This window comes from Pelodiscus sinensis, chromosome 15 (assembly GCF_052426305.1).
Source record: "Pelodiscus sinensis isolate ZL-2025 chromosome 15, ASM5242630v1, whole genome shotgun sequence".
In the NCBI taxonomy this organism is placed as follows: Eukaryota; Metazoa; Chordata; order Testudines; family Trionychidae; genus Pelodiscus; species Pelodiscus sinensis.
In genome coordinates this window covers 40,711,797-40,723,809 of record NC_143066.1, presented here as the reverse complement: position 1 = coordinate 40,723,809, position 12,013 = coordinate 40,711,797, and the positions used below count along the sequence as shown (strand labels likewise).

General features: G+C 50.5%; 1 protein-coding gene across 4 annotated transcripts in view; it reads right to left on the bottom strand.

Annotated features, from left to right (window-relative positions):
• Positions 1-12,013, bottom strand: part of GRID2IP (Grid2 interacting protein) — a 103,490-nt gene that overhangs the window by 26,912 nt on the left and 64,565 nt on the right. For all 4 annotated transcript variants that reach the window (XM_075899867.2, XM_075899868.2, XM_075899871.2 and 1 more), the window contains 5 exons: positions 11,243-11,328; positions 10,844-10,913; positions 6,834-6,928; positions 3,818-4,001; positions 947-1,101 (listed from right to left, as the gene is read on the bottom strand). In XM_075899867.2, the coding sequence (XP_075755982.2) occupies positions 947-1,101; positions 3,818-4,001; positions 6,834-6,928; positions 10,844-10,913; positions 11,243-11,328 (590 nt within the window). The remainder of the gene's footprint in view (positions 1-946; positions 1,102-3,817; positions 4,002-6,833; positions 6,929-10,843; positions 10,914-11,242; positions 11,329-12,013) is intronic.

Here is a 12,013-nt window from a genome sequence, read left to right as displayed (position 1 = left end):
TCATGCCACATGGTGGTGATGTCAGGGGAGAAACTGCATCCATTACTTGCCTTGGACTGTCTCGCATGCACTATGCTCAATAAGCCACCCATCTACTCCTGGGACTTCTATCATGCTAAGGTTCTGCGCAGCTTTCCAAGAGTCACCATTTTTCAAGACAATCTGCCACTAAAATATTTCTTTCTTTCCAGTAAAGTATGGCGCTTCCTCCCAAAATGACACTGGCCCAAAGTGCAGGAAGAGCAGCCTTTGGTCCTGGACCAGTCGCAGGTTTAAAGATCAATTTCTCATGAATGAGGGTCCTGACCCTGCACTGCCCTGTATCCTGGAGGGTCATTTACACCTGTGCAAAGTGGATGTACAACACGGCCATTCCGATCAGGTTGCATTTTACACCCAGGCTTCACAGGTGAGACTATACAAGGTGCAAGGCAGGGGAGAATCAGCCCCCAGAGCTCTGTCCCATTCAAGAAAGGCTGGCAAGCCACCCTTTCTGATGAGAACCCACCACATTTTCCTAGCCCTAGCACAACACATCCCCAACCTCCACTAATCTTAGGCCATGTCTTCACTTGCCATGCTGGAGATCGATCTTCTGGCATTCGATTTAGCGGGTCTAGGTAAGACCCGCTAAATCAAATGCTGAGGGTGGCTCCGGTTGGTGCCCACACTCCTCACAGTAGCAAGGAAAGCCAACACAAGCATTTACTCCCATCAGCCTCCCCCTGTGAAGACGGCGCCAAGCTCGGCATAAGGTAAGTTGACTTGAGCTACGTATTTTACATAGCAGGAGTTGCATCCCTTAAACCGACCTTCCAGGTCTAGTGCAGAACTGGCCTTAGATTGATCTTGACAATGTGATAAAATACCGCAATCCACGATCCCCAGGGAAGTCAGGAGACGTACTCAACGTGCACAAGTCTGAGTATAGGAGCTTTCCTCTCACCTGCCACTGATTTGTAGCCAAGGAACCTGGCGATCTTTTGCTGGCAGTGCTCCTGCTCTTCGTAGGTCAACAGCTGGTAGATAAACTGCCAAATGACCTGCTTAGCTGGTGTGTCCAGCACAGGGTACACGTCCACTATGAGCGTATCTATGTTCCTGCACGGGGTAATAAGGAAGGCAAGACAAGGTCACACTCTCAGACTGTCACTGCAGTATTCTGTCCCTCGAAAACTGCCTCTGGGCCTCATCCCTTTCTGTCCTATGCCTAACAGAGATTTTAGCTCCTGTAGGCAGCGGCTTGTCTCCTGTTTGCCTGAGTAGCGGTACTGGGCCCGTTATAAGCAGGCACTGACACCCAGCCCTTCTGGCACTGGTACTCAACACTTCAAAGCAAGAGAATTCCAGGAAATGTACTTCTGCAGTGGGGACAGATGAGGGGCACATTCCCACACGTGACTCAGGGACCATGTGATGACCAGGCTATAAAAGCACTGTCGTGGGTCAGTGTAAGTGAGGGTGAGGTAAGACTTAGGCCAGAGGCTGCACCCCATCAACACTAGGGGAGTAGGTCTGGACAGATGACTGGGAAGGGCTTGGGAGGAGGCCGGGAAATGGGTGAAAAAAGAAGAAACCCCGTGAGAGAGAGGTAAGATTTGGACAGGCAATGAGTAGGAAGTGGCACATGGCAGTGAGAAGCAGGGGTTTTTCATGGGGAATACAGTATCGGCATAGTTAAAATCCAGTTTAAAAGCCATCTTAAAAGCCGGTTCTCCCCAGCTCCATCTTCACTTGGGGCAGGAGAGGTAGGGGGTGGCAGGGACCAGGTCTAAGCCAGGAATTAGCTGATTCCCAGCTTGTGCCCAATCCCAGATGCTGCACCTCTGCTTTTTAAATGTCTTAAGAGCCTACCAGCTCTGGGACTTCTACCATGCTAAGGTTCTGTGCGACTTTCCAAGAGTCACCCCCACTGCGGCTCTTGTACATTTCCAAAGGAAGCCCGGCAGGGAATGCGGGACCAGCAGGGGAATCACAGCAGAAGTAGTGCGAGCGGAGACTGCTTCAATCCCCACTTGTGAAGTTTCCTGCTGCGCCTCTACCTCCTCTGCCCCCCACAGAGACAGTGCTGGGGGGCACCAGCTTTTAAGCCAGCTCCCGCCAGCACCAGCTCCCCCTTGCTGCCGCCCTCTGATAGAGTAGCAAGAGGGGGAAGCGACCAGTCACATCACTAGTTGACTATCCAATAAGCTTATGCGACCCTAAGTCACTTACATCCCTAGTCCTTGCTCAGGCTAAGCTCCCAGGGAAGTCACAGGGAGTTTGCCTAAGGCGCTCTGGATTTGGGCCCTGGCATTTACACTTCCGAACTTGCCATATAGTAACTACAGGTTGAACCTCTCTAGTCCGGCACCCTGGGGACCTGACCGGTTCTGAACCAGAGAATTTGCCCAACCACGGGAGGTCAATATGGTCTAGCAGCATGACCAACACGTCCACTGCTTGCTGGGCTCTGAGAAGACATTTGGGGTCAATTAGAGCCAAACAACAGCCCAGAACCCTGAGAGCCAGGACTGGGGGCTGGAAACAAACTTTATGGGACTGCGGGAAACTTGGCCACCCCCATGATAAGTGACCTCTGGCTCACTGACATCATGCTGGGTCATGGATGCTGCCAGACCAGAGTGTGCTGGACTAGAGAGGTTCCACCTGCACTGTGCAGTGGAAGGGAGAGGGAAGCCAGGCTGCTTTTCCCAGTGCATGCCAGGGCTCTCAGAAAGATGGTCCTGCTCAGCCCATCCGAGGACATTATCGCACCTGAAATCAAAGCCAGGTCTGATGACGGCTTTGTCAGCACGGTGTGAAAAAGGCCAAGGGGCCAGGGGAGCGAACAAGTGCATTATTGACGCTCCCAAGGCTGCCAGGAGATCAGTTCCAAGGCCTGCAGCAGGGCAAAGAGGAGGCGTTTGTTCAATCACAGGAAGAGCAGTTTGCCAGCGGGAGGCATTCTTGTGCTAAGGCCAAGGGAACACATTAGCCAAAACGCTGAAAGGAGCATTAAGAGGGGAACAGGACCCAACAGGAATGAAATACAAGGGGCTGACTGTAAGAAGAAGGCATGCTGCTGGTGCGGGGCCTGTCCTAACAGCCAGAGACCCCCTAGCTGCATGAAAAGAAGAAGGTCATTTTGTTGATTAAAGGGCACTTGTGGGTGAACCCCAAAAGGTGACAGGATGATTCCCTGACCCCTGCAGGGCTGGGCATCTGGCCAGATGGGCGTCCCTCCCTGTCACCTCAATGCTTTCTCTACAGGCTATGTACAGGTATGGAGTACAGATCAGTACCCCAGCGGATGCTCATAACTTGTGGGAGAAGGTCTGGGGCACCTCATGTCGCCCTCCACCACCCTCCTCTAGCGCTGCTGAAGGGAGCAGTGGCCACATCTCCTTGTGCAGAGCAACAGCTACTGTGATACAGGCCCCTTGGGTAGCTGGGGAATACAGCCAAGAAAGTAAGGCGCTTTCAGCGGAGTACTTTCCAGCATTCTGGGCCTTATAACAACCCAGAGAATCCATCCCAGGTTTACTCTGGCACCAGGCATGATGGGAAGGAAGAAAGAGTTTGGGGCATGACTCTGCAGGGGCTGAGTGATATCAACTCTCACTGAAGTTGGTGGGCTCAGCAGCTTCTAGGAAGCGGCCCTTACTCACCAAAAGCAGAGCAGTGCCGGTAGCTGGGCAATGCTTAGATGGTCCATAAAGCTGAAGTCTGCTCCGACAGCAAGGGTAAGTGCTTTGATTCATGAAGCAGAGTGTAAGCAGGGACACCCCCACCACCCTCTCAACCAGCTAAACAAACAGAGCATTGAACAAGGTACCGATGCTGGAAGAAGCCTTCCAGTGCTTTGCAGATGATGTAGCGCTCGGGTGGTGTCAACAGATGTTCCAGCTGTTGATTGAAGGTCCTCCCTTGAATCTTGATGTTAGAGGGAAGTATCTCTGCCACCCACTGAAGGGAGGTGAGGGCCGAGGAGGGATTCGGGGAGTCCACAGACTCAGAATCTGCAGCACATAAACAGGAAAAGTGATTATTAAATGGATAACGAACAGGGGGCAACACAGATTCTTAGCATCAGGTTTAGGGAGCCTGCATCTGAAGCCAGTTGCACCCATGGGACCTCTGAGGGAAGCTGCTCTCCAGCATAATGCGGGCATACAATTTAAGGAGCTGGGAATGACTGCAGCCAAGTCTGTTGTGAAAAGACAGGATTGACTTGAGTCCCCCAACACCCATCCCTGTAACGACAGGGAATTTCTCCCCTTGGAGAAGTAACAAACTATCAAAGCTGATGGGTCTCTAGACCTTAAAACAAATGTGCATGGCCTTAAAGCTGCATCTGACACTCCTCAAAACCTTCTGTCCCCATTTCGCTAACTGTTCCACTCTTACACATACTCAGGCAAACTCCCATTAGCTTCAGTGAGAGTCCTGCCTGAACAGACTTCAAGAACTGGCTCAATCTTTGTGTCTCAGAGGATCCCTGCAACTTAGATTGCCCAGGCATCCCGGACTCCAGTCTGTTGTTATCAGCAGGAAGGACTCTGACAAGGCCAGATGAGCAAGGTAGCACAGACAGCTTAAATCCTGAGTGGAAACCCAGAGGGACCAATAGAGAATGGAATGGGTGAGAGAGCATATGTGCGTCTTTCTCTCAAAATAGACCTAACTGACTCATTTACAAAACCCTGCAGCCACTGGAAAGCAAAGTGGTGAACAGGGAACGTCAGCGCTCGTCAGAAGCAGATATTCCGTCTGAATTACAGTTTCTCATTAACTTTGCTATTCTCAAATGTGCTGTCCCGATATTAACAGAATAAACTATCACAGAGTGTCTATTATTTCAATAGACCTGAAAATTAATCAGTACCCAAGGAGACTTTAGACCTTTCTCTGCTCTTTTGAACATGGAAAAGGTCCCCTCATGAGTCACATTTTCTAACATGAAGGATGCTTTTTAAGAACAGCAAATACACACATTTTATAGCAAATATGCACAAATTCACCTACTTTCTCTTTCTACAGACTCTTTTGCTGAGAATCTCAAGCACTTTATAAACAATATCAATTTAGCGCTTCCAATGCCCTCCTTGAGTGCAAATGTTACCCTGGGGTATGTTGAGGCGCACAGAGGTCAGATTACTTTGCCATGGTCACGTTGCATTGCTCTTACCACTGAAGGACAGCCACCTCTGGGGTGGAACACAGCAGCTTTCGACAGTGCACAGCAATGGTGCACAACAGGCTGAGGCAGAAAATAAAGACAATTATATCCCACAGAACCTAGAGAGGGCATTTAGGGCTGCACAGTGTAATTATCCAAGTAGGAATTTGGCAAGGCACCAGAACTACAAGTGACACCTCTTTTGAGAGAAGACAGGTGGTCCAGCAATAAGTGCACCTGACTAGGCATTCCAGGTTCAATTCCCTGCTCTGCCGCAAACTTTCTGTGGGATCTTGGACAAGTCACGTAACCTCTTTGTGCCTCAGTTCCCCATCTATACAATGGAGATAACAGCACTGCCCTCTGTCACCAGGTGTTGGGAGGTTAAATCCAACTGTAAAATGCACTGGGATCTCTACTGACACAAAATGCTATCTAAGAAGTGGCTATTATTAATTGTTATTGCTAAGTAGCCAGAATTCCGGTTTTCCTTCTTATCCAAAAGATAGCAACTTTAACAGTACAGAGCCCCTAACACTGGGCTCTGGAGGGATTCAATTGGGAGGGAAAGGAAAGAGGGAATTCATGGAATCCCAATAGTACTGCCTATGGCCAGGTATTGATTGGCAGCCTTCCAACAAAACACTGACCAAGCCCGCTCTTACTTGGCTTTGGAAACCACTTGGGGCTTGTCTACACTGCGCAGGAGTACAGCCAGTGGAGGTGTGAACTGCAGAACACACCAAAGTGCTGTGCTCTAACCCGCCCCGTGCATGCTGCTGGCAGGGACTAACACGTACCCACTTCATGCTACTGTCCTCCTATTTGAAAGAGAGCTAGTTAATGCCCCTTTACGTTTACACCAGCAGCTAGAAGGTAGCCCTTCGGTGCACTCTGTAATGATCTCCCTCCCTCCCGCTACCCATAGTTCACATTGAAGCTGTGTTTACACTGCACCGCAGTCACCTCTACATTGTGGGCCACGCACTCCTCTCAGCTGCACTGCAATCAGGGGAGTGGCTTGGGTGAAACACTCGAGTTTGCCCCGTGTGTTCCAAAGGCTCTTCCACATTCTCACCAAGTTCCCTACGGTAAATCAGTGTTTCTCCAAGTGTTCTGTGGGCCCGCTCTGGGACAGCTGCTGGCGGGCCCGGCCCGCTTTGCTTACCTAAAGGGTCCATAGTCTCGGAGCCTCGCAGCTCCCGGTGGCTCCGGTTTGCCGTTTCCAGCCATGCGGCGACCCACTTCGAGAAACACTGAGCTAAATGATTCAAGTGAGCTGTCCTACATGACATACCCAGCAACCTGTGCACAGACGTGATGTTCAGTTAGGCACACACGCCACAGGTTTTGCACACAGCTCATTCTAAAGGGCCAGCACAGACATCTAACAGCAGGACGGGTCCCACCCGGCTGGCAGCAGCAGAGTGATGAGGAACCACCTTTCATCTTTGTCCGTGACTCTCCGGATAACCGGGGAGCAGTGTCAGGCTCAGGCCAATGTGGGAAACGTAGGAAAAACGTGGCAGATTCCTCCACCAGGCTCAGTAGGTCTGAAGAAAAGTCATCTCCATGCCCCCTCCGCCCCTTGGGCACTGACATGGCAATTTCAAGGGTGAACTTGGCTTTCAGTCCTGTCTGCCTGGTGTGCATTTCCCTTTAGCAATCTTACCAACTGGCAGATGGACCATCCCTTCTTCCACAACCAAGGTCGGCATTGCCCCACTACCCTGCAGCATGGACACCACCTTCTCATGGGAGCAATTCCTGCAGAGCCAGACAAAGAGAAGCCACAGAAATAACACTTTCAGAGCCCGCATCGCACACAACTTCCATGACCGGGGTATCTCCGAAGTCTCCTAAATATGAAAAGGGTTGACAAGAAAAGTAGGACTCTTCTATCAGGAACATAACGGCTGTGTCTACATTGGCACCCCTTTCCGGAAAAGGGATGCTAATGAGACCAGTTGGAATTGCAAATGCCGCGGGGGATTTAAATATCCCCCGCGGCATTTGCATGAACATGGCTGCCGCTTTTTTCCGGCTCGGGGTTTTGCCAGAGAAAAGCGCCAGTCTAGACGGGATCTTGCGGAAAATAAGCCCTTTTCTGGAAGATCCCTTATTCCTACTTTCAAGGGCTTATTTTCCGCAAGATCCCGTCTAGACTGGCGCTTTTCTCCGGCAAAACCCCGAGCCGGAAAAAAGCGCAGCCAACCAGTTTGGGAGGGACAGCCAGACAAGAGCACAATGGCAGGAGTCTGCGCCTGCACCTCACAGTGTGAAATGGAGACGACCACAGCTGCCTTCATCTTTGTGGCAGAGGCTATAAGCGCCGCCTGCTGCTCAGACAGAGGTAGAGTATGGTACTCCAGTGGTAGTCTCCCCATGCTCCAGAGCCGTGTTAGAGACGTAGGAGCAAATTCTGCTCATGGTTACATGAATTCCATGCAGACCAAAATTGAGCAGTGGACCTTTGTGAGATGTTCTCAGCCACGCCTGCAGAGTGGAATAACTATGGAGCATGTTTCTGGAGGGCGTCAAGGACTGTGTTGTGGCTAATGATCGGGCATCTCTGCAGTTCATGCTGACAGATGCCTTAACTCATGGGTTCCCAAACTGGGGGGGGGGGGGCGTGAAGAAATTCCGGGGGGGGGGGGGGTGTCAGTTCTGCCCTGGTCAGTTTTTTTTTTTTGCTCAACAAGTTTTGCTGTTGGGAGAGGGGCGTGAGGGTTTTTCAAAAATCAAAAAGGGGACGTGATGCCGAAAAGTTTGGGAACCACTGTAACTGATCTTTCCATCTACTATGATACTTTCACAGAGCCTTGCCTCTGGCTTCCCTTTCTACATCCACAGTGTGGGCAAAACACGTTTTTCCTGTAAAAGTCCAAGCAGAGCAAGACACTGTTTGCCAAAATGCAGGATGGGAGGCTAATCTACAAATAGGAATCAGCTATTTTCTGGGGATGCTGCTTCAGCCAAAAGTTTGCTGGATCAGCTGAAAACTGAGAACTCAGGAACCAGCCAAAGAGGCATTAGATGTTTAATCTTTAAATATTAATTCTCTTTTACCATGCAGACTGTTCTAGTGGTTCGCTTCTGCTTATTACACAGTAAAACAGCCCTGGAATAATGCTGTCATTATTGTTAATGGGAATAGGTCAAGAGTTGGTGGAGGCGGACTGTTTTTTTCTCCTTATTTGCACACAAATAGTAGATGAAGAAAAGGAGTTCTAGATGGAAATACTGCCGTCTGTGTAGTTCTAGGCTCAGGATCTTATTCCAGGAGTATTTCCCGAATTGGTTTATTCCTTGCCCTTTCCATACTATTCAACCTGTGGGACTGAATTGACTTTGGTTCCAGCTGGAGGTTCCAGAATTGTTACATTTCAGAGCTGTATATTGCTTATAGTATTTCACGCATTATGCATGGCTACTGGCAGAATGAACTGTAAATGAATGAAGGGAATGGAAGGCAAGGGTCTAGAATGCCAATCTCACAGGAATGATAACATCAAAATAAAACCAGACATTTGCATGAGGCTACGATCACTGCTCAGACCTTCATGCCTTATACCTTGAGTCACGAGTATTTTTAGAAAAAGTCATGGACAGAGGACGGGGCAGTAAACAAAAATCCACAGACCATGGCCTGTCCGGGACTTTCACTATCAATCTCTGCTCCTAGAACCCTGTTGCTCTGGAGGGGCTCTGTTCCAGTGGTAGGAGCTTACTGGCCTCAGCGACCCACTGCTCCAAGACCCCTGGGGACAACTCTCCTGGGCTGCCCCAGGGACCACTACTCTGGTGGTCCCTGGGGTCTCCCCGAGGACTAGTGCTCAATGGACAGTGGCTAATGCTCTGGCTGCCTCCAGCATCAATGCTGCTCGGACAATCCCCAGGGCCAGCTGCCTAAGCAGCAGCCAGCGTGGCTAGCCCCCAGGACCACCCACATGAGTTCCCACTGGCCATTCCAACAGCTGCCGATGTGGTCGGCCCCCACGGGGCAGCCCCCAGGATCGCTGCTTGGGCACTCCTCAGGGCCAGCTGTAGTGGCTACTGCTCGGGAGCTCCCCGGACTGTGCCAGCAGTGGCCAGTATGGCTGGCCACGGGGCCCACCACTCAAGTAGCCTCACCAGCTGCTGCAGACTTCACGGAAAGCCACCGAATCCATGTCTTTGTCAGCTCCATGACAGACCTGCATGCAGCCTGAATTCTTTCTCTCTCTCTTTCCCCCTCCCCCATACCCACCATCTCCTTTCCCACGTCTTGCTCACAAACGTGCACCGCTCTCATGTCCCTGCTTGTCTGTTTCACACTATTATGGGCTCTCCCACTGGGTCAGACCGATGGTTTATCGAGCCCTGGCAGTGCCCTTTGCTTCAGAGGGAGTGAGCAGGACAATTATTGAATGAGCCACCACCCCTGCCATCCAGTCCCAGCTCCTGGCAGCCAGAGACTGAGCATGGGGCTGCATCTGTGACTATTGTGACCTATAGTCATTCATGGACCGATCCAGGGCCATCCTTAGGCATATGCAGCTGCATAAGGCACCACTAAATTTGGGGCACCACAATGGTGCCCTAAGATGCATATGCCTAGGGATGGCCCCCCGCGGGTTCAGTGCCAGGGCCCAGCACTCAGGGCTAGGCAATACTTTTCGCAGGAGGGTCCCTTAATGAATTTTGGTAGGTGGTCATGGGCCGGCTCCAGCCCCTGGAAGGAAGAGGCAGGGGTTGGAGAGTTGTCTGGGGCCGGGGGCTTTGGATTAAACACACAGCAAAGGGCTTGTGACTCCGGCCCCTGCCAGGGTAACACTTCGAAAAGGAGCCGTGGGCCATTTCAATAGGATCCTGCTGCCTGAGCCATCCCCTGAAAATTCGGTGGCACGGCAGCAGGATATAAATAGAAATGGCCAGATGCCGTCCACGGGCCGGATCAAAGTGTTACGTGGGCTGGATCGGGCTCCAGACCACATCTTGCCCAGCTCCATCTCCAATCGCACCCCACCCTGGACTCAACCCCATCCCCCAGCCATGGGCTATACCCAGCCCCTGCTCACCAGGTGGCGGCGAGCAGGGCAAGCACAAGCCAGAGGACTCCAGAGGAGCAGGGGGGCAGCCACAGACCCAGTGGAGCAATGCTTTCCCCGTCCCCTCAAAACACCACTTCTCTCTGGCCAGCAGTGTGTCCACCCGTTACTCCTCTGGCTGGTGCCCACCACTGCCACTGCGGGCTGCTCTGAGGCTCTCCGGTGAGCCTCCCGCCCTGCCCTGATCCAGGATCGCCACTTCTCTGAGATCACACAGACCAGACACTATTGAAACAAATCAAGTCTGATCTGTCCAGTCTGAGAAAGTGGACAGCCCCAGCTCCTCACAACTTCAAAACCCCTCCTTTCTTCTCGGCGGAGCGGCTGCTCCTCCCATCCCCCAGAGGGTGTGTGCCAGTGCTGGGCTGCACAGAACCCCAGCACTAGCAGGGACGGCCCTAGACCACGAACTTATCTTTTTAAAAATCAGTTATACTTTTGGTCTTCACAACATCCCCCAGCAAGGAGTTCCACAGGGTGACTGTGTGTGGTGTGAAAAAGCCCTTCCTTTTGTTTGTTTCAAATTTGCTGCTTAATAAGCTGCATCATTTGAGCCATTTTACAGAGATAATTTTATCAGCCAGCATCTTACCTCATATCCAGCCCATTGAGAAATAAGATTCTGTCTCCAGGTTTGAGAGCAGCCTTCTCAGCTGGGCTCCCTAAGCACAGGAGGAAATGAAATATGTTGTTTAGCTGTGTGGTCGTTTAGCCTGGGATGTATTAAGGCTGTCAACAAAGTAACATGCAGGCTGTGGTTTGGTGACAGTTACAGGGGACCTCTGCTTTGAGGGAAGTTAGCCTGGTGAAAGAATGGCTTCTCTAGAAAAGGCCCCATTCACACGGGTACTCTGGGGCAAAGCAGCTTGCAGCACCAAAGTCACGAGAGTTGATGCTGAAGCAATAAAACCGACCGATGTTTCTGGCAACAATTCACACTAGATCTCGGGTCCAAAGCTCAACACCTGCTTGGAACGTCAGATTTCCTTACCAGGCAGGATGGACTCAATCCACACTGGGGCATGTCCTCGTAATGTGAAGCCAAAGCTTTTGCTGCCTTTGTAAACTCGAACAGTTCTGCAGGTAGAAAATCAAAACCCAACAAGGAATTAAATCAACATCCAAGCCGCATGTGGTGCCTGTTTCATAGTCCCTTCCTCTATCACAGCACGTTTGGCTTGGGATATCTCTGGAAGGGTGCGAGGGTTATGGAACTAGGATTGTCCAGCACCTACACCAGTTCTTACAACAAACCTCACAAGGATCTTTTTCACTTGGGATTTCACTACCACTGAGTTGGGCGCCCTCTATTTAAGGTAGATAAAATTGATGCTTTTTTTAAATAACAAAATTCAGACTTTTAAACATTTAAATTAAGATTTTTTAAATCAAATCATAGTTTTTGGTTTAAATTAAATGTAGGTTTATTTTTTAAACATAAACTTATTTAAATAGTCAACCAATGTTAAGACCTAAATGTCTGTTAAAATCATTACAGTGAAACATGGAAGAATACTACTAAGCCTTAAATATTTGCTGGCAAATTTTAAAGAAAGTTCCACTGAGTCACTGGTTAAGCATCCAAATGAGAGCTTGCTGAAGCGCTAAACCAGCTTGGTGGTGACGAATTAATAGAACTCACATCATCTGGGAACCCCCAACCTTGCAAATTCCCACTATGGCCACGGGTAATACGTTTCCTCACAACGCAAAGAATTTGACAAAGACGCTGGTCTCAAATGCTCTGTCTCTGCCCCCAGGC